General features: G+C 62.0%; 8 protein-coding genes and 1 non-coding gene across 9 annotated transcripts; 7 read left to right on the top strand and 2 right to left on the bottom strand.

Annotated features, from left to right (window-relative positions):
* Window positions 1-157: 157 nt before the first annotated feature.
* A1Q1_07275 (uncharacterized protein) lies at window positions 158-2,449 on the top strand (the record flags this gene model as incomplete). Its single annotated transcript, XM_014327511.1, has 1 exon — window positions 158-2,449. The coding sequence occupies one exon, from the start codon at window positions 158-160 to the stop codon at window positions 2,447-2,449; it is 2,292 nt and encodes a 763-aa protein (XP_014182986.1).
* Window positions 2,450-2,670: 221 nt separating this feature from the next.
* On the bottom strand, window positions 2,671-2,780 carry A1Q1_t189. The gene has a single exon. It is a non-coding gene; the product is annotated as a tRNA-Glu (tRNA).
* A 460-nt stretch (window positions 2,781-3,240) lies between these two features.
* A1Q1_07274 (fission-related protein) lies at window positions 3,241-4,427 on the top strand (the record flags this gene model as incomplete). The annotated part of the gene is made up of 5 exons (XM_014327510.1): window positions 3,241-3,312; window positions 3,599-3,768; window positions 4,017-4,087; window positions 4,206-4,295; window positions 4,348-4,427. 5 exons carry the CDS (start codon window positions 3,241-3,243, stop codon window positions 4,425-4,427), a joined length of 483 nt encoding a protein of 160 aa, XP_014182985.1.
* Window positions 4,428-5,418: 991 nt separating this feature from the next.
* Window positions 5,419-6,730, top strand: A1Q1_07273 (uncharacterized protein; the record flags this gene model as incomplete). Its single annotated transcript, XM_014327509.1, has 3 exons — window positions 5,419-5,660; window positions 5,739-5,950; window positions 6,006-6,730. 3 exons carry the CDS (start codon window positions 5,419-5,421, stop codon window positions 6,728-6,730), a joined length of 1,179 nt encoding a protein of 392 aa, XP_014182984.1.
* Window positions 6,731-7,064: 334 nt separating this feature from the next.
* On the top strand, window positions 7,065-8,093 carry A1Q1_07272 (ribosomal large subunit biogenesis-related protein; the record flags this gene model as incomplete). Its single annotated transcript, XM_014327508.1, has 3 exons — window positions 7,065-7,228; window positions 7,448-7,725; window positions 7,864-8,093. The coding sequence occupies 3 exons, from the start codon at window positions 7,065-7,067 to the stop codon at window positions 8,091-8,093; spliced, it is 672 nt and encodes a 223-aa protein (XP_014182983.1).
* A 198-nt stretch (window positions 8,094-8,291) lies between these two features.
* Window positions 8,292-9,304, bottom strand: A1Q1_07271 (uncharacterized protein; the record flags this gene model as incomplete). The annotated part of the gene is made up of 4 exons (XM_014327507.1): window positions 8,292-8,429; window positions 8,475-8,543; window positions 8,603-8,713; window positions 8,774-9,304. 4 exons carry the CDS (start codon window positions 9,302-9,304, stop codon window positions 8,292-8,294), a joined length of 849 nt encoding a protein of 282 aa, XP_014182982.1.
* Window positions 9,305-10,106: 802 nt separating this feature from the next.
* A1Q1_07270 (ER to golgi family transport-related protein) lies at window positions 10,107-10,556 on the top strand (the record flags this gene model as incomplete). Its single annotated transcript, XM_014327506.1, has 3 exons — window positions 10,107-10,204; window positions 10,285-10,430; window positions 10,546-10,556. The coding sequence occupies 3 exons, from the start codon at window positions 10,107-10,109 to the stop codon at window positions 10,554-10,556; spliced, it is 255 nt and encodes an 84-aa protein (XP_014182981.1).
* Window positions 10,557-13,156: 2,600 nt separating this feature from the next.
* Window positions 13,157-18,559, top strand: A1Q1_07269 (uncharacterized protein; the record flags this gene model as incomplete). The annotated part of the gene is made up of 1 exon (XM_014327505.1): window positions 13,157-18,559. The coding sequence occupies one exon, from the start codon at window positions 13,157-13,159 to the stop codon at window positions 18,557-18,559; it is 5,403 nt and encodes a 1,800-aa protein (XP_014182980.1).
* Window positions 18,560-19,233: 674 nt separating this feature from the next.
* On the top strand, window positions 19,234-23,104 carry A1Q1_07268 (mRNA polyadenylation-related protein; the record flags this gene model as incomplete). The annotated part of the gene is made up of 7 exons (XM_014327504.1): window positions 19,234-19,772; window positions 19,835-20,206; window positions 20,266-20,310; window positions 20,395-20,535; window positions 20,590-20,618; window positions 20,688-22,703; window positions 23,010-23,104. 7 exons carry the CDS (start codon window positions 19,234-19,236, stop codon window positions 23,102-23,104), a joined length of 3,237 nt encoding a protein of 1,078 aa, XP_014182979.1.
* Window positions 23,105-23,284: the final 180 nt, after the last annotated feature.

The following is a 23,284-nucleotide window of genomic DNA, read 5'->3' as shown; positions in this document are numbered from 1 at the left end:
GCCGTTCACCCGTCCCCACCTCCGAGGGCGCTCTCGCCGCTTCCCAGGGGCGCTCTTCGCCGCCACCCTACTATTCAGACGCAGCAAGCAGAGAATTGCTTTCAGTAACTTCGCTCAGGGCGACAGCACGCCGACACCTCCGCAAGCCGCCTAGAAGATGCTCCCACCCAACCCCAACTTACCACCGCGCCCTCTCAGTGCGCAGAGGGGGCGCTTTGGTGCACCGACAACACCTGGCAACGGCGGGCGCGGTGGCGACAGCGTGCGCGTGCACGGCGATGGGGGAAACCCCGCTCCCGGTACTCAGCGTGGATATGCGAACGATCAGCAGCAAGGTTACATTAATGCAGGGTACCACGCCAGAGGAGGCCACGCTGGACAGGCTGGCAACAGAGGAGGATGGGGTCAAGGCTACAACAGAGGACACAACCACAGAGGATTCAGCAACCACCGTGGCCGAGGAGGCAGCTTCCGGGGTGGACCTCCGCCTTCCCCGACTACGCGACGCGACATTCCGGCCAGCAACTCCACCGTGACTCCTGGCTACTCCGCATCGGCGCCTCCGTCGCTGCACGGCTCGAGGGCACCATCGAGGGCCGAACCACATGCACCACCCCCGGCACCTTCTCGTCCCGGAACTGCAGACCCCACCATGGTGCAATGGTTCCAGACTGCACCCTCGCGCCCCGCATCGGCAGCACCGAGAACGCAGGTGGAACCGATTGAGACCATCGAATGGTCCGACATGCCAGACTCACGCGAGCCCTCACGTGCTCCCTCCCGTGCGGCGTCCCATGCGGGATCGGCGCCGGGCACCGTGCTGTTCAGCACGCAGGGCCAGCGAGGGCTCGGCTCGGGCAGTCTCTCAACCGCCGGTTACACTGTGGCCACGGCGACGCCTCCGTCTCTCCAAGGCTCAGCCTGGAATGCTCCCCTTCGCTTCGACCAAGGCCCCCGTGCTGCACCCCGTGGTCGTGGTGATTATGGCCGCGGACGTGGCGGCCGCTTCAGCTTCCAAGACATCGATCAGCCTGGCTTCTACAACCGCTCCTACAATGTGAACAGATCCGACAACACGCCAAACTACAGCTACCCCAATTATCGTGGCCGTGGACGTGGGCGGGGACGCGGCAAGCTCTGGATTCCCCGCAACCCGCTCACGCCTGAGGCGCTCGGCTCGCTCAAGGACGATAGTTACGCTGCCACTGGTACCCTCGGCAACTGGGCGAGGCAGACGCGCCCACTCTCACCTCCGCTCGAGGAGGAAGACTCGCGCCCTTCAACGCCGTTCAGCTTGCCTCCCACGCCGCAGGGTTCGCCGCACGCCCCCTCAACTGCACAACCTCACCTCGGGGCCAAGCTCGACGCCTCGGCGTACCCTCACATCTTTGACCAGATCTTCGCTCTCACGCCGCATGCGGGGTTGCTCGTCCTTCGTCTTGTGAACCGTGCCGTGAAGGACCGCGTCGACGCACGACTCTTCCGCCACGTCCTGCTGTGCACGCCAGAGCGTGCGAGCGGTCTCGTCCTGCTCTCACCCTGGGGCGACCGTCTTCCCTTCGTGCCGTGGGACCTGGACCCCGCCCCAGCCCCAGACCACAGGGACTACGACGACCCGATTGAGGAGTACTTCGGCCCGCTTAAGGAGGAGGGCGACGACACGGCGGCGCTGGACGCGGCGTACTTCTCGCGCATGGCTCAGCTGCGCCACGTGCGCGTGCTCGACTTCTACAGCACGAAGAGCCGCATCAAGCAGCTCGCTCTCGGGCTCAAGGACGTGCAGCTCGTGCGCTCCAAGCCAGACTGGCACTGGGAGCGCCACCCGCGCAAGTGGCGCGTGCAGGCGCCCACGTTCGTGAGCTACCTGAACCTGGTGCAGAGCTGGGCCGAGTTCGACGACGCGGGAGGCTGGGGTCTCGAATTTGCCGACGGGCAGCTCGCGTCGCCGTTCGCGTTCCTCATCCCCCGTACCCAGCACGCGGTCCTGCACCTGCACTACGACAGCGAGCGTGGTCTGCTTCCCACTCGCTTCCGCTGTTTGCCGGACCTCGAGAGCCTGACGCTGGTCTGGCACAACGCAGCGGGCGGGGACGCGAATCCGAATCAGCTCGTGGAGATCGTCCAGGGCCTGCCGATGCTGAATCTCACTCTCGTGGGTCTCGAGCCGCGCAACATGCTGCAGGCGGGTGACTGGACCGCGCCGATCTACACACGCCTCGACCAGCTCGGCACGCCCAACTTCCGCCACGTCCGCATCATGACCCGCCGCGCTTGGGAGGATGGCGCCGACCCGCTCATCGCCCAGGATGCGCTCACCTATACCCAGCCGTACATCCCTGTCAACCAGGACTTTGGGTGGGACAGCGACGACGAGGCGTTTGCGCGCAAGTACTACCGTCCCGAGCCTGAGGGTGTGGCGGAGGAGAGCGATGTGGAGAGCGATGCCTGAGCGGTGGGGGCGAGAGAAGAAAGAGAAGAAGAAATGTAGCATAGAATCATCAGAAGTCAACAAGTCAAGCCATGTATGTATCATTTGTGCCATACATCTGTCTCGTTCAGTCAGTTTTCCTCTCACTCATCTCCTCTCCCCATTCTTCTGAGGCTCCTTCACCCCATCAGTAGCCCAAAAGAAGCCCCGCGACAGGCCAAAAGAGAAGCTGTTGCTCCGCATTCTCCGCCAGGGAGTCGAACCCTGCTCTATCGCGCACCATACAGCTGTAGAACAGCTGAGGAAGCTCTCACTTGAGAGGCGATTATACTAACCGATATACTAGCGAAGAGGACACGATGGGACCGTCGGCGGGTGGGGCGCGACGCCGGTGGCGGCGGTGCGAGAGCAGAGCAAGGCCCGACATCCGCACACCAACTCACCACACCGCCCAACGGCAGCTGTCAAAGTCGCATCTGATCGCTGGAGAGGGCTGGCGATGGTAGCAAGCAGAAGCGGACTCGAGTTGGGCCCACTCGCAGAGAAGGGCGATCAGCGGATCTGCAAAGTGGAGGTTCGGTCATACCCTTACGTAAACGCCCATGACGCTCACTCCAAGCTAGGCCCGGTTCGCTCCCCCTCGTGGTGTCCCGAACTCCATCCGATCACCAAGCCGAGGCGCTGAGGCGTCGCTTGTTGCTGTACTTGTCCGCTCCTCCTCGATCATCCTTCGGTGCCCCGACCTTCCAACTTTCGACTTTCGATCGATACCCCGCGCTTCTCCTTCACGCTACCTTACGAAACAGCAGACAATGGCCTCCATCGCCACCGACCTGCCGTACGCGGCTGAGGCGGAGACGTCGCTGAGTTACGACGAGCTCGAGGTGAGTCTGGGTGGCGAGTGACACAGGTGGAGTGTCGGTGTCGGTGTTTCGGCGCTCCTTGCTTTGACGCATTGCGCGCTACTGCCTTTCGTCATGGACGGGTGGCAGCCATATCGCAGTTCCCACTGGGCTATGCATGGCGGTGCACGAATGTCGACGGCCCTCGAACGTGTTGCTCCACCGCAGACTGCGTCCGGAAATCAATGACCGCCGTTCACTTGCGGAACGCACTCGTCCTTCTCGCCAGCAGCTATGTGGACTTCCAGTGACATAGCTGACCCACCAGGTTCTCAGGAATCAGTACTACAAGGAGATTGAGAGCGGGCACGTCACGACGCAGTCCAAGTTCAACTATGGTGAGCTCTCTCTGCAGGACCTGATAGCTGACAGCAGGATGGGGACTGGTCAAGTCGAGCGCGGCCGAGTTACAGACGGAGGGCGTCAAGCTGCTGCAGGGTATGTTTCTTCTTGCTGATGGGGACGAGAGCTGACGCCGTGCTTCTACCATCTCCGCTCATTCGATATGATCACGCTTGCTTCACGTCTGAACCGATTCCCCGAACACGTCATGTCGCGCTATTTAACTCGCCGCGAACGACCTGACGCTTATTACCGGACATCGTGATGGTGGATGACGCCGATGTTGCTGTCACGCGCCCCATCGGACAAACAGAGATCTACTCGGCGTCCCCGAGCCACCGCAGGGAGTGCACCTACTACATCGCGGTGGGATACTACAAGCTGCGCAACTACACGTACGCACGAAAGTTCAACGGTAAGTCTTGGACTCTGAAGCATCCTTTGCATGTCCTCAGTTCCCCTCGCTCTGACCTTCCCCGCATCAGACACTCCAACTACAGCTGTTCTTTCGTGATGGATAAGCTGACTCGCAGACCTCCTCCTCGCCGTCGAGCCCGAGAACATGCAGGCCCAGTCGCTGCGCCAGCTCATCGACCGCGCCGTCGCCCGGGACGGCTACATCGGTAGGTTCAATCTGCCTCAGCTGGCGCCAGGCGGTTGCAAGCTGACACACAGGCATGGGCATCCTCGCCGGTGCGACGGCGATCACGGGCATCGTCGCGGCCGCGCTCATCAAGCGCGCCACGAGGAAATAGAGTGGCTGCTAAAGAACGAAAGTTGTCTGAATGGTTATCCTCTTGTCAGTTTATGCATTGTGTAGCATCACCCAGTGCTGAGGAAGGGTGGCCCGTTTGAGCGGTTGGCGAGCTCGAGAGGTCGAAGCCGTCGGTGGGGAGAATGTCACCAGGTGAGGTCGGATTCTAATCAGTTGTGCCAGCGAGGCGGCTCTGTAGACTCTAGGGCTCTGGAGGTAGTCTGTACTAAGAGGAGTGAGCAAGTGGGATCGAGAGGGCTTTCTCAGTTCTCGCGAGAGCGCTGCTGTAGGTCAGATAGGGGTCGAATGTCGGCACCGTGAAGGTAGTCCGATGACGGTCTGCAGCCAGGTGGGGAGTCTTAGGAGGACAGCATCATAGACCTCAGGTGATAAGTAGAGTCGCAAAGCAACAGCCTCAGCTGCATGTCCAAAGGGGAACACCTCGAGTCGACAGAAGCGAGGAGGGAAGCAAATGAACCGCCGGGAGATATCCGACATACCGCTCTCCCCGCGGGCAACTGGTCTCCGTACCAGGACTGCCAAGCGGCGACAGCAGCCTATAGCCGTCTTCTCGGGATCTTCGGAACGCGAACGTATGCAGCGTGTCACAGGAGCCTTCATCCGTTCCGGAACTGGCGACAATGAAGTGTCGTATAGAGAGAGAGGGGAGCTGCGATTCGGTAGAAGGGCAAGAACCGGGCAATACCCGCCTCGCGCCAGGGCAACAACCGCAGGCTGAGCGGCGGTTATCAGATTCCTGATCGGCACTCGGCCCGGTCCCTCCAGGCTGCCTGGGTGTCATACCGACAATTTCAAAACACCCATTGCCCAGCGGCGAGGTCTGGGTCACCAGGCTGAAGCCCACCTGAGGCTGCGTCGTGACGGTCCGCTTCTGTATATCGTCTGGGAACTTCCCTCTGCATCGTCTTCTCCCCTCTCTTCATCTCTCACTTACCGCCCACTCACTCGCTAGCTCACCCGCTGCTCGCATCATGACGGTCAACGCTGCTGCCGCTACCCCGACCCACTTCGAGGCGGCGTACGACCCCGCCCGCGTCCTCAAGAGCAAGGAGTTCCGCGTCCTCAACGCCGACGATGCCGTCCTCGCCGACAAGAAGGCGAACATTGCCTGCGCCTACAACCCCGCCCACGAGGTGCACATGATCAACAAGCCGGTCCCCACGCCGCGCGAGGGAGAGGTCATCGTGCACGTCAAGTCGACCGGTATCTGCGGGTGAGTCCTACTCTGACCAGATCACGCCCTGAGCGGCGAGCTTCGATGATGTATTTTGACTCAGGTCGCTGACAGCAGTTCTGACGTCCACTTCTGGAAGCATGGCCACATCGGTCCTACAATGATCGTCACGGACGAGTGCGGTGCCGGGCACGAGTCGGCCGGTGAGGTTGTCGAGCTCGGCCCTGGTGTGACGGACCTCAAGGTCGGTGACCGTGTTGCGATTGAGGCCGGTGTGCCGTGCTCGCTTCCGGACTGCGACCCGTGTCGTACCGGCCGCTACAATGCCTGTAAGTTGTTGGCTCCTCAGCTTCGGTTCGAGAGTTCTTTGAAGCTGACATGCAGGCCCCCGCGTCGTCTTCTTCTCCACCCCGCCGTACCACGGCACTCTGACCCGCTTCCATGCCCACCCCGCGGCGTGGCTGCACAAGCTCCCCGACAACGTAAGCTACGAGGAGGGCTCGCTCTGTGAGCCGCTCGCCGTCGCTCTTGCGGGCATGGAGCGTGCAGGCGTTCGGCTCGGCGACCCTGTCGTCGTCTGCGGTGCCGGTCCCATTGGACTCGTCACTCTGCTCGCCTGCCACGCCGCCGGCTGCTTCCCCATCGTAATCACGGATCTGTTCGAGTCCCGTCTCGAGTTTGCGCGCAAGCTCGTCCCCACCGTGAAGACGGTGACGATTGCGCGCGGCCAGAGTTCCGAAGATGTGGCCACGGAAATCAAGAAGGCTGCCGGGGGCCCGCTCCGCGTCGCGCTCGACTGCACTGGTGTCGAGAGCTCGATCCGGGCTGCCATCTACTCTGTCGTCTTTGGCGGCAAGGTCTTCGTCATCGGCGTCGGGCCCGATGAGCAGAGCTACCCCTTCGGATACTGCAGCGCCAACGAGATCGACCTTCAGTTCCAGTACAGGTACGCGAACCAGTACCCGAAGGCCATCCGACTCGTTGAGGGCGGCCTCATCAACCTCAAGCCGCTCGTCACCCACCGCTTCCCGCTCGAGAAGGCCGTGGAGGCGTTCCAGGTCGCGGCGGACCCGAGCCAGGGCGCGATCAAGGTGCAGATTCAGGACTAGAACGGACTATGGTAGATTAGAACACTATGAATTGGGTTAATCGTGACGCCGTGCAGCATGGTCTTGTGTAACCTGTCTGGAACCACAACCCAAACTACAGCTCGTGCAGCGAGGAAGAGACCACCAGTCCGAAATCGACAGGCTGGGCGGCAACTACCGGCCCTGGAGCTCCAGCCCTGGAGTGACACCAGCCCTGGAGTGACATCAGCCAGCCTTCCCACGGTGTCCCACTCCCGCCACCAACCGTTGCAATTATTTTGGCACCTGAGGTTCACCTCCACTTGCGCAAGAGTGACCTTGCCTACGCACCTCTCTACACCCACGACCAACAACCATGGCCAACCCCCGCCAGCGCGCCAAGTCCCGCTCGGGCAAGTCGACCAAACCGAATCTCCTCCAGAAGCGCCGCCTGAAGCAGAAGCTGCGCAAGGCGCACCCGCTCTTCGGACCTGAGACACTGCAGAACGCTTGGGACAGGAAGAAGACGGTGTTCCAGAAGTGAGTTGGGTTGCTGAGCGAGAGGGTTTCCTGGCCATGAGTTTGGACGCTACAGATGCTGTGTAGAGCATGGTTACAGGGGCAAACTACGACACATCCTTGTAGAGGCTTGGGAGCTGGTTGCATTTCGCAAGTTGTCCTCTCCTCCTCGCGTGGTCATGCCGAGCCTTTATCCGCCGCCTCTTGAGCTCCCCCGCCCCTATGATGAGCTGACCCCAGCTACGCCGCGCTTGGCCTGCTTCCCTCGATCCCGCTCCCGGAGAATGCGAATGCCAAGGTCCAGCTCCCGACGCAGTCATTACCTGAGGGCGCGCCTTCGATCGGATTCGGCCGCATCGTGCGCGACGAGGAGGGCAATGTGATCGACATCATCATCGACGGCGAGGAGGACGAGAAGGAGGAGAAGGAGGAGGACAAGCGGTGGGGCAAGCCGCTGAACCCCGAGGAGGACGAGTTTGAGAAGGCGCCCGTCCAGGCCAAGACGCAGGTTGTCCGAGGTGAGTGATCTACAAGCTGCTGCTCTCATCTTCCGACCTGGAACCACATGCCCGCTCTCTGAAGCTCAGATGATCTAAGTCTGCAGGGTGGTTCCAGATGAGAGTAGCGGAGTGATAGGCTGTTGCTTGAAGTCCAAGCTGACCCCAGACCTCGAGGCTCTCGCCGCTACGTCGGCCCCGGTGCAGCGCACACCTCGGCCGCGGAGGGTATCTGGCTCACGCGTCTGGTGCACAAGCACGGCGACGACTTCTCGCGCGCCGCGCTCGACCGCAAGCTCAACGTCTGGCAGAAGACGCCCGGAGAGCTCAAGCGCATGGTCCGCAAGGCTGGCGGCGTTGAGAAGCTCCAGGCCCAGCCGCTCGAGTAAGCGAGCCCTCTGGCCGCTAGATTACAAGACTGGAGGACGACTCGTCAAGCAACGGCGAGGTGTTAGATTAGTGTATGATTATGGATATCTCGGACTCTCCCTTGCAGCAGTCGCAGCAGTTGGCATAGTTTACATACACGCTGGCTCTTGGCCTTTTGTCTTCCCACAGCACTCCTCTTCGGCCGACCCCGGTATCTCTCAGATGGCCTGATCGTCAGTTTCAACCCGGGAAAAAGGAAACTCACACCTCGCTAACGGCGCCCAATGCGGTCCGCGAGGCTCGTCTTCTGTGGCGGACGCGGCTGCAGCATCTGGATCTGGTCCGAGTACATCTTGCTGTTTTGATTAGCTACATGGATGAGGATCAGCTGGTAGACTCACCCGCTCTCCTCTCTCCGTCCTCCGCCCATTCGCGAGGACAGATCCTTCTGCTGCGGCGCGGGCGAGCGGCTGATGACAGATACACGCAACCGCTGGCCATCGGCGCTCACGCCGTCGTACTGACGCACGAGTTCGCGCGCGGCCTCCTCGTCCGGAAGCTCGAGCTCGACCACGACGTCCTTGTCTCCCGGACGGGAGGTGACCTCGGCGCGCTGGATCGGCGAACTCGCAAAGGCGGACTGACGTCAGCTCATCTAGCTCCCAAATCAGCTCGCGGGGATCTGTCAGCAGCGACATACCTTGACATCAGCGCCTGTCGTGCCCGGAGCCAGATGCTCGACGCGGACCCAAGCACGAGCGGCGCCAGCAATCGAAACAGGCTTGTCCCTCCTATCTCTGTCACTGCGATCGTTGCGATCCCGCCTCAGGTTTCCGAGCGCGTTGGCCGCAAACGCAGCGCCCTCGTTGCCGTTGCTTCCCCTCGGCCGCGATCCGCGTCCGCTCCGTGCCGACTTTCCAGCGGGGAGCAGCTCCTTCCCCGCATTCCCGATGCTATCGCTACGTAGGCCGTGGACCTGTCCACTGTTTCCGGGCAGGAGCTCGCGGCCAGCGTAGCTCGGACTGTTGCGCTCGCGGGGGGAGGAGGAGTCGAGCCCCAAACGAGACTTGAGCGAGGATGCCGAGGACGCAGGCGAGCCGGATCCCAGGCGCTGGAGGAGAGCCGGGCGCGAGTCGTGCAGGTCGTGCTTCCAGGCAGCGTCTGTGTCGCGCTTGCCTCCAGAGGGTCCCGAGCCGCTGCTCTGGCGGGAGTACGGTTTCGAGCGGGACATGAGAGATGCGATGTGAACGATGGCGTAAGCAGGCGTAGACTGGGTGACGCGTCGAAAGTTGGCCGCTGGCCGCTGGGTTGTTGATGCAGAGCCCAGTGGGTGGGTGGCCGGGCCGCCGGCTCATGGCTCACGGCTCAACCAAACGATCGGCTGGCGGAAGCAAAATAGTGGACTGGTTGCCAGACGCGCAAGGCGCACGAGATAGGACGACGACACTTGGTGTCGCATTTCTCATCACGTCTCGACCTCGACACATCCAGCACCGGCATCCGCATCGCCTCTGCAACTACTCACTGCTTCTAACGAGACACCCCCGACACACGCCGAACAAAACAGAAACAAAGCAACAATGGGTGGCGAAGGTGAGCCCGCATCCGCCGGCTGCGGGTCCGATGATGAAATCAAGGTTCTTGGTTTCATGTTGACCCGCAAACCCTCCGCCGTGCCCGCCGAAATTACTTGATCACTGACGTCCAGGATGGCTGTTCCTCTTCGCGGTCGTCATGGCCGCGGTCCTCCTCTTCACGATGGTGTTCTTCGTGAGTTGTTCGCACCACAGTTCAAAACTGACAGCCAGATCATCATGTTCTCGGACCTTGAGTGCGGTATGTGTCACGATACAGCGATCGGGTTTCGTTTCGGCCACCGCCGTGCCGGACTAACCAGGACGCGGCTATGCGCACGCCGAGCACCCCGCTGACAGACAGACTACATCAACCCCATCGACCTCTGCAACAAGCTCAACCAGGTAAGCTGGAACATCGCCCGCCGGTAGCTGACGGAACAGTTTGTTCTCCCCGAAATGATCGCCCACGCGTTCATCACCCTCCTCTTCCTCCTCTCGGGCCAGTGGCTCGCCTTCCTCATCAACGCCCCGCTCGTCGCCTACAACGTCAACAAGTGAGTGATCTCCGTGCGCCTTTGGAGGAGGTGCTAGCTCTTATCTTGTCAATGGTCGGAGAGCTGACGCCCGTGCGCAGGATCATGTCCAAAAACCACATGTACGACGCGACGGAAATCTTCCGCACGTTGTCCGCGCACAAGAAGGAGTCGTTCATCAAGCTCGGCTTCTACCTCATCTGCTTCTTCTACTACCTGTACCGCATGATTGTGGCTCTGATTTCTGGTGAGTTTAGCCTGGCTCTCACGTGAGATGAGCGTGACCGTGACTGGAGTGTCTCGCAGCAGTGACGTTCATCTCGGGGCTTGTAACGAATCAACGGCGCTGACGTAACCTGCAGAGAGCGATTAGGGTGGTTCCGTGCGACCAGAGGGCGCAGCGGCGTAAGCTGGGCCAATCACGCCCAGCACGCCCTGCGCAGCTCGCGCTTTGACGAGACGAAACGACGACGACGTGCTGTCCGAACTTGAGAGATGCTTGGGTTTTGTCATGCACTAGATTTTCCGGGCTGCGGTGGTGGCATGGTGGCAGCGGTGTGGTGGATCGCGTGGGCACGCGATCCTCCGCTATTGAGCGATGCATGGGAGGAGTGCAGAGTGCAGGAATGGAGTGGGGTCAAAAGGACAAGTCAAAGGAGTCCTTGACGCCCTATGGCCTGCCTGGGCCGGCCAGACGCGGTCCTGAGCGCCTGAAGGAACGGTCTGGAAGAGTGGAGGCGCAGTGAAGGGTGGAGAGAGGAGAAGTGGGTGAGAGAGGTCACGATTAGATACCCCTACTTTTGAGCATCGAGCAGTGAAATGCATCGTAATCAGTTCCGCTTGCGTCAAAGTCGGGTTAGCAGCGTGCAGACCACATGGTGGTTGCAGTATAAGCGCAGTTTCGAAAGGTGAGTTGGATAAGTTGTTTCGACGGCTAGAGGGCATACGAAGGCTCGGCCAGTAGTGGTTGAGGTGCACGGCGGCGGCTGAGTGCGGTTCTCCACAGAATGTTGTGTGGATCGGGGCCAGAAACCGGCGATGGAACATGCAGGTCTGTGCGGACCCGTGAATGCGCCGTGAATGCAACATGGCGCCGGCGCCTCGCCGCCTCTTCACCTGGCACCTGGTTTTGTGTCGTGTGCAGAGCATGCAGAGCATGCAGAGATGAGTGGGAGCAAGTGTCCGCTCAGACAGGTGCGCAGGCATGCGGCGAGGGCGCCGACGCTTCGGGCGCCTGTGAGCTGTGAGCTGCGAGTTGCTCGAAAAGTCGTGCGACAGCCGATGTACGCGATAGCACATATGCACACTGGGGAAGGCTCTAGAGCGCCTGTTCTCCCTGCAGTTCAGGTCAGTTCAGGTCAGTTCAGGTCATCAGGTCATCAGGTCATCAGGTTCAGGCCAGGTCCGCAATCAAAGGAAACTTCAGGTGCATCTTGTTTTCCGCCTTGCGAGTTCACAGCTGCTCTGGCGAGTTTTGGGCGGAGCGGTCGAGCCGATGTCCCAAATCACAGGCCGCAGGCTAGGCTGGTTCCTTGCGCCTGCGAGTTTGCGGGTCTGCGATTTGCGCTACAAGTACGCCAGTCAGCCGCCGCCTATGTGCCAGTTTGGCAGCACTTTGAGCGGGTTAACGGGTTCCTCGCAGGCGTACAGCTGTCCGTTCAGGCCCAGTCGCTCGGCCATCAGGCATCAGGATCCTGTCGTGCGATCCTGCGCAGGATAGGAGCGAAAAAGACAGAAAATTCAGGCAACGACCTCAGCTTGGTGGGGGACCTATCAAATGTCAAGGCATGGTGAAGTAGGAGTTGATCTGCTCCCGCTGATTTAGGCCAGACTAAGGAGGTGATTAGGTTGACAGTGTTAATGCCCATGTGCGCATGTGCGCAGAGTGGACCACTCATCGGACAGTTTGGCCTGCGTAGAGGTCCAGAGTCAGGAACACTGCCAGGTACACCACCGTAGCCGAGGTGCAGCTCACTCACCCTGGGTGGGCCGCCGGGCCGCACTTCGCTCCCCTCGCCGCTCATCCTGGACCATCCTGGATGTCAGAGTGCTCAGCTGGCGGGCGGCCTCACCCAGCTCACCTAATGCTCCTAGGCTGACAGAGCCAAATCCTAGCGCGCCAGCCAAACCAAATCGCCAGCCAACCAGCCGGCGCCTGTTGATCGCTGCTTCCCCATCGCTACTACTGCTGCAGCCAGCCGTTCTATTGCTGCCATCAGTAGTCCACAGAACACGACCACCCACCTTCTTCCACACACCATCGTATCCTTTCCACAACCAACGCACACATCAAGCATTCACATCCCATCCCCCTGTCCCCGTACATTTGCTCCCACCCCTCTTGCATTCGCCCCCCACCCCGGCTCCCCACACGACCCAATCTTCCAAATCTGACCCGTCACCGTGTGGAGGCGCAATAACATCACCACCAAACCCCCACCCACGAATCTATCCGCACACGACACAATAAACAGCGACTTGTCACCAACCCACACCCGCCCCACCTCTTCCGTCTCCGTCGCAGGCTGAGGGTCCCACGGACACCTCGACAATAGCTCATTCCCGTCTCCCTGCGCCGGCAACCCCTCATCGCCGCCTGCTCGCGTGACAAATCCACCATGAAGACTCATTGAGCGCACCAGCGCTTTTTCTCCACGCCGCAAGTCCCCTCCCCTCCTCACCCGACCACACCGGCCTCCCCTGAGTCTCGCGCGTCCTGCCAGCTCAGGTTCAGAGCGTGCAGAGCCTCTGCTCAACCGTCCTCAGCTTCTCCACCTTCCCTTCTGCTCGGCACGCGAAGCACGACGCCGGCCGGCGATCTCATCACGTACCCACCCTAAAGTTGGAGGGTGTCGCTCGAGCGAAGAGGTGCTTGAAAGCTATTGCCTTGAGGACATATAGCTTCCCCGCCCGCCGCGCCTCCTCCTGACACACCTCCCCCTCTTGCTCCCCTCCCTACACCCCTCGCGCGACATGTCGCACCTCGTCCAGAGCATCGAGCATGCCGTCGAGGCCGGCGTCAAGGGCTTCATCGACTACATGGGAGTCGGCGCACACGCGGACAGCGCACCCCAGACCCCGGCGACCGAGGCCAACAAGGCCGACCTGACGCCGACAGCGCACCCCGACTCGCGCGTTCAGCCGGCATCTGATTCTCAACCGCAAGCCACCGCGATCCCTGTCTCATCGTCCTCTGGCGACCTGGCTGCGAGTGCGGGGCCGGCGTCTGCCACCTCGCCGATATCAGCTACCTCGGCTGGCCAGTCGCTAGCCTCCCGCATCGCGCAGCAGACGCAGCTCGTGCAGCTGTTCGATGTTCCGAGTGGCTGGATCCACCTGCAGTCCACCTACGTCGACTCGGCGGGCGGACAACGACGTGTGCGGCAGTTTGGTCTCCGCAACCTGACGGCAGGCAGGGTCGATGTCGAGATCGCCTCTGACCTCGGGTCCCAGGTGGTGTTCTGGGTCGCAGACGATGACTCGGACGCTCTGTCTACGACGTCGTCGCTGTCCTCGGTCGCGATCGGCTCTCAGACGCTCAACCTCAGCATACCGGGCTCGAGCTCGGCCATGGTCTATCTCGCATTCCAACCTACTGGCAGCGAACCCGTCACTCCTGGATCACTGACACCATCGAGCGAAGGCGGTGTCACACCACGCATAGCTGCATCGGTACCGACGATAGATCCAGGGCCAGTGCCAGGTGGCCGCCTGCCGTCGGCCGGCACCAGTATTCTGTCCGACTCGACGTCAATGTCTACATCGAGCCTATCACTGTCGGTCGGCGCCGTGAACGCACGCAGATCCGATACAATCAACCGCTCGTACTCTGTTCACGGCTCGATCCTCATTCACGTGTCCACACAGGACACGGGTGACGTGCTCTGCCCGCCCGCGCATCAGAACATCACTCTCCCCTTCTTCGCGAGTGTGTGCAAGTCTGTGTTCACGGCCGGCGTGATTGATCCGGTGTCGGGTCTTGCTTCTGGTCCCCAACTGTCTCAGGGCCAGCTCACGGTCGACTTTGGCAGCGACACGGCCGTCGGCGTCGAGGTGCACCGTGACATTCTGCTTGTGAACCGATCGGAAATCGATCTCGTGTGGACGTCTGCAGTTGTCAACTCGCGCTTCAAGGACCGGGTCTGGTTCCAACTGCGTGACCTCGACTCTGAGAACGTGTTTGGCGTCGACTCGTCCAGCGAGCCCGTGCCACTACCCCCGCTCTCGTCGCGGCACCTGCGGCTAACGCTGTGCGCGAACGCGTCTGTTGCAGACTTCGACTTTGACTTTGTCATTTCCAACGCCCATCAGTCGGGCAACGCTGTCACATGCCACGTCGTGGGCTCGTGCCCCGCAAACGGCAAGTACGACCACCTGCGGATCCTGAGCGGGTCCATGCTGGACTTTGGGCAGATTCCCGACGGTGTGTGGAGCAAGAAGCTCCTCGTTGCCAAGAACATCGGAGATCGGCCCATCGACGTCCACTTCTCAGCGACGCCCGGATACGAGGTCGTATTCCGATTGGCAGGCGTTGCGGGGGAAGATATCGACGAGGACCTGCCCACTCGCTTGCCCAGGGACAAGCGGGCTGACCCCCTGTCACGGACGTCGACGAGGGATGACCGGTCGCGTGGCCGCATAGCAGGCTCAGACGTTGCGTCCTCGCTGAGCAATCTGACGCGGTCACAGCTGCTCAGCGATGGCGGATCGGTCGGATCCAGCGCCGTCAGCGCCGCCAACGCTGACGAGGGCTCGGCCGTCGCGTCTAGTGACCGTGACAGCTCCCTCCCTCCCTCTCGGTCATTATCACGGGTGACGTCGCGAGCGTCCTCGTACAGACCGACACGGGGTGACATTGACTCGGACGAGGACGATGTCCCCTCCCAGTCGCAGCATCTCCAGGTCGCGCCAGAAGCGCAGGCAGAGATGAGACACCTCGACAACCAGGGCGACCGTGACATCCCCAACCAGATTGAGGAACTCACCATGCGCCCGGGTACAGAGTACCGCGTCTTCGCCATGTACCGTCCCGAGCGGGATCTGGTGAACCCGCCCGAGATTGCGGGTGCGTTCAGGACGTCCGAGTTCAAGATCAACCTCGACTCGGCGCTGTCGTCGCAGCGCTCGCGACCAACACCTCGTTCGCAGAACACGGTGCACTGCGTCGCCGAGTCGTGCACGTCCATCATCTCCATTCCCTCCGGCCACCTCATCGACTTTGGCGAGGTCACTGTTGGCGCGTCCAAGTCGACGACGATCACGATCAAGAACGAATCTGCGCTTTCCGCGCGAGTCGAGGTCGCCGCCATCTCCAAAGTGCTCAACACGAATCGCAATATCATCGTGATTCCGCCGTATGAGACGGTCAACGAGCGTCTCGACTTCTTCCCGCGCCGCATCAATGAGCGCTACGAAAAACAGGTCTTCGTTCGCAACCTCTTGAACAAGCACAACAACCAGCTCGTCGAGGTCCGGTCCAAGAATGTCGACGTGTACAATGTCACACTGCATTCGCACCTGTACCGCATCCTGACGCCGTCGGGGAGCAACTTCCTCGACTTTGGCTCGGTCGTGATCAACTCGCCCACTGTCCGCACTGTGCAGTTCCAGAACCTGACTCACAAGCCGTTGACGCTCGACTTGTCCGCGTCGCAGCCCGAGGACGTCGAGATGTACATCCGCATGTCCGACGCTCCGCCAACGCCATGCAAAGCGCACCCGCTCATAGCGCGATACGCACACCTCGACCAGGCTGACCGACCAGCGAATGGCAACCTGAAGGAGCGCTTCGTCGAGTCGCTCGAGGACAAGGAGAAGGAGAAGGAAAAGGAGAATGGCGAGGGCAAGTCCAAAGCGAAGCGAGAGAAGAACTCCAAGTCGCACAACAAGGATCACGATAAGCAATCGCTCGGCGCCTCGCTTGCGCTCGCCCTCAAGAAGGGCAACCGCGGAAAGCATGTGCACATCTACGACAACAGTGTCATGTTCAAGGACCGCTCCCTGCTCGACGACCAGGACTACCTTGATCTTGCTACTGGACCGCCAACGTCTCACAAGACGGCACCGCAGCACTCGAAGCGCGACCAGAAGCTTGAGAACATTTCATACGAGGACAAGACCAAGCTGGCCGGCAAGCACCCGCGTGTTCCCGACATCGACTTTGCAGCCCTTGCCAAGTCTAACGGATTGCTCAGCAAGGACGTGAAGACGAAGAAGTCCAAGTCGACCGCAGGCAGCAAGCGCGATCCCTCCACGCCTACCAAGTCGTCCCGATCGGAGCGGACTGAGAAGAAGCCGACCACGCCTCCTAGCCCTTCGCACCCGACCGGCGCCTCGGCCCTGAAGCAGTCCCTGCTGAAGAGCCAAGGTCCCAAGTCGCCAGCCCTCACTGGCAAGCGTCAGGAGCCAAAGGGCGATCCGTCCGGAACGGACGTGGCGAACCTGACGGCTGACGAACTCATCCTCGCGCTGGAGCAGCACGATGCGAAGCGGGCCCAGACGTCCGTCAACCACTTTACGCCCGAGGAGGAGGAGCACTACGTCAAGCGTCTGATTGCGCTGCGCAAGGAGCTGCAGAATGCCGTGCAGGCTGGTAAATTCGTGCCTGCGCGCACGCTGACAGTGCCCCCTGGCTCGTCGAGGCAGCTTATCGTTGTCCTGACGCCGAACGGCTCGACGCGGCCGCACATCACAACGCGCGCCAAGCGAGCCGAGTCGCGCATCTTCATCAAGCTTGTCGACTATGACAAGACGATGCTGAACGCTGTCGTCGGCGACAGTCATGACGTCAATGAGCTGCCGGTACGTGACCTGGTCATCCGTTCTTCGTGTGTGCGCTCCGTGCTCGAGGTGCAGCAGTCAAGCATCAATTTCGGCACCTGCGAGCGCGGCGACACCAAGTCTCGCACGATCGTCATCCACAACAAGAGCGACTGTGTGGGCGTTTTCAGGATGCGGACCTCGGGATCAATCGCGTCCGGTAACCTGAAATTGGGCGTCGGCCGGTACGGAGTCATATCCGCGTTTGGGCGCAAGGAGGTTGCGTCATTCTCTTTCACTCCATCGCTCGTTGGCAACTACAACGAAACCATCACTGTCGAGAACGTCCTCGACTCGCACAACGACCAGAGCGTGCTTGTCAAGGCGACCGTGCGCAAGATGCCGACCTTCTCCCTCGACGTGACGAAACTGGACATTGCACCCAATGCGCCAGGCACGTGGCCCACCTGTGCCAGTTTCGTCGTGACCAACACGTCCAAATCGGAGCGCACCCTCGTCATTGAGGCATCCGAGGTCACGGACGCTGCGTTCGCTGAGGTCTCTCTGTCCCGCGACGAGAAGGACGCCGGTTCCGCTCTCTCCAAGGGCGAGGAGGAGGAGGTCGAGGGCCTGCTCCAGAAGCTCAAGATCGCTCGGCGCAAGAACAAGGCCGACAAGATTGCAAAGTACGAGAAGCGTCTTGGCGAGCTCGGCGTTGCGACCGCGACTTCCGCTGCGGAGGAGCCGACGCCTGAGGACGACGTTCCCTCGGGTACGGTCACGCCTGCCAACGGCGAGGTCGTGTCGTCCCCCAGCATCACGGTCACGCTGCAGCCCAACAAGAAGGCCAAGATTCTCGTCAACCTCGTTGCGCGCGATGCCGGCTCGGCCGCATTCGACTCGACGATCAAGGTATACGAGAAGAAGAACACCGACGAGACTGTCACCATCGACGTTGCCGCTTCCCCCAACCCGATCGAGGCGCCCGCCCAAGCCCCTGCTACCACTTCCGAGGGTGAGTTAACCTTCACCTCTGCTGAACCTGACATGACAGACCCGCTCAACCTCGCGCTCATGAAGCACTGCCTGGACCTGACTCTGCAATGTCCCGTGTCCCCAACCGCATTCTGTGTCGGTTCGACGCTCTTCCTCCCCGCTTCATCGCCCTTCTACGAGCGGCTGAAGGACCTGTTCCCGATCTTCAACGACCCGACGACGGGCAAGCCGGCCGGCCTGCTCCTCGCCGACGGCTACTCGCGCCAGATCCCGGGCAACACGCACGCGGAGGCAAACGCCCTGACCAACTTCCGCGAGCGCATGAACCAGCTCGAGGAGGAGGCGTCGCATCCCAACCTCCCCACTGCCGACGATGTGCTCGCACAGAGCGAATGCTTTGCTACCATGGAGCCGTGTTCGGTGCGGACATCGGGCGGGCCAAGCTGCGCGCTCGAGCTTGTGCGTGCGCATGTCCGCGCCGTCTTCCTCGGTGTCGAGGAGCCGCCCGACTTTGTCCAGTGTGAGGGTGTCCGAATCCTCGACCAGGGAGGTGTGGAGGTCCGCCGTGTCGTTGGACTCGAGGACGAGTGTCTCAAGGCAGCGAGGCGAGGGCGCTCGTAGAGGTCTTCGAAGCGCGATGACGGCCGCGAGCCGTCACCCGCAGCTAGCAAGCAACACATACCCCCCGCAATGTTAATCATCACAACACGTACCATCGCACCACGAGCCACATTGGCTAGTGCTGCGTCTTTCCCCACTTATCCCCCTCCCTCGCACGCTATAGTTTTTCCCCCCCTCATTGTCATCTTTTGTCTGTATGCATGCTACACTTGAAGCAGAAACAATGGGTTGTTTGCGTCATGTTGGTGGCAGCGAGCGTCGACGCCTGCACGCTAGTCATGGCCTGGCCGGGGCTGCTTAGGGGGAGTGGAGGGCTTGGCGGAAGTAGCGAAGGAAGGTGCTAAGCGGGTACCGAGTGGGAGAAAAGTGAAGAAATGGCTGAGTGGATATTTGGGGTCTAGATTAGGATGGAGGTAATGAGGGGTAATGTTGTGGTGATCACACGAAGGAGGGATTAGATGTGGGAATAGCGGAAGCAGATTGAGCTCGCTGTTGGTGAGAGCCAGCCAGGGTTGGCTGGGTGTGGATGGTTCAGGGTGTGGTTCCAGTGCCAGATTGCATGCTCAGTGGTCGTTGAGCGCGAGACCCGCCGTCGGTAGCTCAGGTCCCTAGCCTCGCCTCGCCTGCCTTGCCTGCCTGCCTTGCCCTCACAGCTGCCCCTCGCTCGCCGTCGGATGGCCCCGTCCCTTCTCTCGACCACACGTCCAGCATCCATCTCGATCCCATCCTTGCAAGTCATCGACACCATCCCAACTCCCTCCCCGCCCCGCCTCGCCTGCTCGCCTGATCGCCTGCCTCTGCGAACAGAAGCACAAGCAGCAGGGCTCCCTCGTCAAAAGAGGCTTCCCACTCCTTGCACAGCACAACCCCCAGGTCGACACCGTCCGTGCGCCAGACTGCCAGCGCGCCCTCCAAGCCAGCAAGCAGCACCTGACCCCGACCTGACCACCACCAACCACTTCTCGGTCGGCCTTCCCCTCCACGACGCTCGACGCTCGCCAACGCTCGCCAACGCTCGACTACCCAGTCCGGCGACCAGCGACCGAACAATTCACACCTCACACCTCGACAACGCCCCCCCTCCGGCATTGTCATCGCGTGCCCCTCACCCATCGGCGCATGCGGCTCTAGCTGTTCGACCATCCCCAGCTAGCACACCCGCGCGAACAAGGGCACAAGACCCCGAACCCCGCGCAACTCACTCCGTCTCATCGTGAGTACTGTTTTCCTCTCTTGTCTGCTTCCCCCGCCCCGACGAGTCCCGTGTGCAGGCAGTCGCGGAGTTCCAGGGTGCATCGCGTGCTGCGCAGCGAACGCCGCTGTGATGGACCGCCGCATTCCCACTGCGTTCCTTATGCCGTCACGTTGGGACATTGAAACCACACCGAGCGAGGCGAGTCATGTACGAGGCGGCGATGACGGCGTAGTGCACATTACGCCGCTCTCCGACGGAACGCATGCCTTATCGCAATTCCATCTCGCCGCTGGCCAACACACCGCATCATTTGATGGCGCACCCAAGGGCCATGCCGACTACGCGCTGCGCCCCTCACTCCCAGCGTTCCCTCCGCTCAACGACCCACCAACCCACATTGTCCTCGTCGACGGGGCCCGTGCCCGCCCTCTGACTGCAACTCACAGTGACTCGTTACTGACTATCAGATCGCGACGTGACCTGACCGGCTTAACATGACTTCGATGCGCAGCCGTGGCCGCGGTGCACGCGGCGGCCCGACTCAGTCGTTCGAGAGGTGAGTCTGGGAAGCAGACAATGTCTCGGACGGATGATGGTTCTCCACTGTTGCAACCATCAGGCGCTCCTTTGACCGTTGCAGTGCCCATGATCAGAGCGCACGCTTGCCCGCTCCGCCCGCCTTGCCTGCATTGCTAACATTCAGACGTCCATGGCGCGGAGGCGGGCCTCCGGGCTCGACAGGCTACCGGAACGCTGCGAACGCATCGCCGCGCACCAACGAGTACGTATCAACCAGGGCTATCGCGCACAGAGCTTAATGACTGACACGCCGCAGGGCCAAGCTGGAAGACAAGGGCGGAAAGGGTGAGCCAGAACACGCGACGACGCCACCGCGGCGCCTGGTTGATCCCACGGTGCATTATTAGCTAACAGCAGGTTTCCAAACTGACACGGACATCTCGGCGTCGAACCGTGCCGGCGAGCGCGAGCTGAAGCCGTGGGTACCCGACGAGCCCGAGTCCAACGGCGGCGCGGCCACTAACGGTGGTGCGCGCGGCGACGTAATCACGTTCGGCGGGCCTGTCAGCAATATTCCTTGGGACCAGTTTGAGACGAACACGCGGCTGTTCGGCGCCAAGACGGACTACGACGAGGAGCTGTACACGACCAAGCTCGACCGGTCGAGCCCCGGCTACAAGAAGCGGGAGCGTGAGGCCGACCGCCTCGCGAACGAGATCTTGTCCAAGACCTCGTCCAACTCGCACATTGCCGAGGAGCGCGGCCAGGCCGTTGCCGGAGACACAAAGGACGAGGAAGAGAAGTACTCGGGCGTCGTGCGCAACCCCAACGCGTACGTGCCTCCTGGTGCACGAAAGGCGACCGGTGGAGGCCTCCCCGTGCGCAAGGACGGCACGACTCCTCCCCCCGCGCCCAAGGAAGCACCTGCCGCCGCCTCGGCCCCCAAGCCTACGGCTGCTGCGTCTGCGCCTGCTGAAAAGGAGACGACGACCGACGTTCCTCTTCCTCCCATGCCCAAGGGTAACGGACCTGCCTCCGCCAACACCAAACTCCCCACTCCCCAGAGCTCCACCCCTCCCCCCGCCACCGCCAGCAACAACGGGCCCCGCCTGTCGGCTGACCCCGTGATCGACCCGGCCATCGCTTCGTCTTCGCTCGGTCCTGGTCCTGCCACCTCGATGGCCCGCAGCACCAGCTCTATCCCCCAAGGCCAGACTCAGACGCAAGCGACCACGAACGGCGGCACGTCGCCGGGCGGATCGAGCGCGGCCCACGCGCCCGCCCCGATCGGCGCTGTCGTCGACCAGGCGCGCCAGTTTGTCGAGTCTGAGCGTGAGCGGGTCACTGCGCGCAAGCAGTCGATGGCCAAGAACGAGCGCGCCCACGTCCTGGCCGAGTTCAAGTCGTGGCAGGCAAAGTTCAAGGTCCCCTTGCCCATTCCCAAGGACATTCTGCCCATCCTGACCAAGGATGAGCAGAAGCAGAAGGAGATTGAGGAGCAGGCGGCCAAGGCGCTCAAGGACGCCGAGGAGAACAAGAAGCACGCAGCGGCCACCGCCAAGTCGCCGCTCGCCAAGCCGAACCCCCTCTCCCCGAACCTGAACCTGCCCAAGCCCCCTGTCCAGGCCCAGCAGCAGCCCAAGAAGATCGTCATGAAGATCCCGGAGATCCCGCCCTTCCGCAAGAAGGTCCCGCCTGCTGTGCCTGTGCCGGAGACTGCGAGCCAGAACATTGCCGTTACGAGCCCGACGCCGTCGAACGCGTCGGTCACGTCTGGCCACGCCAAGCTGAACCCGAACGCGTCGTCGTTTGTGTTCAAGCCGAACCCGTCCGCCGCCGCGTTCAAGCCCGGCGACGTCACGTCCCCCAAGGCTGCGCCCACAAAGCTCAGCGGTCCTCCTTCTGTCGGAGGACCGTCAACTTCGCCCGCCCCGCCCCCCTCGGTCTCACCCGGTCCTACTGCCAGCTCGAGTGCCCCCGCGACGCCCAAGAACCCGTTCTACAAGGATGGGCCGCCCAAGAGGATAGTCGTGAACCCCCGCGATGACTTCAACCCGTTCAAGCACGGCCAGGTGCCGGCCGCGTCGAGCGTCACGCCGCAGTGGCCGTACACTGGCCGCCGGTCGAGTGTCGCGTACTCGCAGCCGATGCACCCGATGGCGATGCAAAACTATGACGGCGGCGCGGGCGGCGGCACCGGCAGCGGCGACGACCCCTCTTCGCCGCACCCCGGCCCGCCCCCGATGCTGCAGGGCGGCATTCCGCCCAACCTGCTCCCGTTCTACCGGTACCAGCCCAACGTCAATGTCCCGCCGCAGATGCAGGGCGCGATGATGGGCCAGATGTTCCCTGGTCCCGGCGGCTTTGTGCCTCCGCAGATGCAGGGCAGCCCGCACATGCAGCAGGGCCCGCAACACGGTCCGAATGGAAGTAAGTCTCCCCCTTGTGGCTTCGCTGACCGCAGTGCCAATGTACTTTGCGAACGGCATGCCGCCCAACGCGCAGTTCATCCCGCCCCAGATGCACTTCCACCCGAACGGCCCCGGACGGCCGGGTCCGCAGGGCCCCATGTTCTACGGGCAGCAGATGGGGCAGATGGGCCAGATGCACCAGCACCAGCAGCAGCATGGGCACGGGCACGGGCACCAGCACCAGCAGCACCAGGGGCACCAGCACCAGGCGCCGCAGATGCAGCCGCAGATGAGCCAGATGTCCCAGATGAGCTATGGCGGACAGCCGACCCCGCCCCAGCCCCACTTCCAGCAACTCCCCAACCCGCCCGTGCCCCCCGGCGTGCCCGGGTTCGACGGCAGCCCGGCGCAGTAGCATAGCCCCGTGCTGTACGCGGAGAGCCTGGGGTTGGAGAGGAGGGGGAGTGGAAGCTTGTGCTGACGGGCCGATGGCGAAGCCACGCGAGGCGCGGAAGCGGTGGCCGATCGGAAGGCGACAGCCCGGAGGACCGGTCAATCTGCGCAGTGCAAGCTGGAGCGGAGGCTGTGCGGCGGGTGGGA

The sequence above is a fragment of the Trichosporon asahii genome (assembly GCF_000293215.1).
Source record: "Trichosporon asahii var. asahii CBS 2479 unplaced genomic scaffold scaffold00009, whole genome shotgun sequence".
NCBI classification, from domain to species: domain Eukaryota; kingdom Fungi; phylum Basidiomycota; class Tremellomycetes; order Trichosporonales; family Trichosporonaceae; genus Trichosporon; species Trichosporon asahii.
The sequence above is the reverse complement of the archived record's forward strand: the minus strand, read 5'-3'. Positions and strand labels throughout refer to the sequence as shown.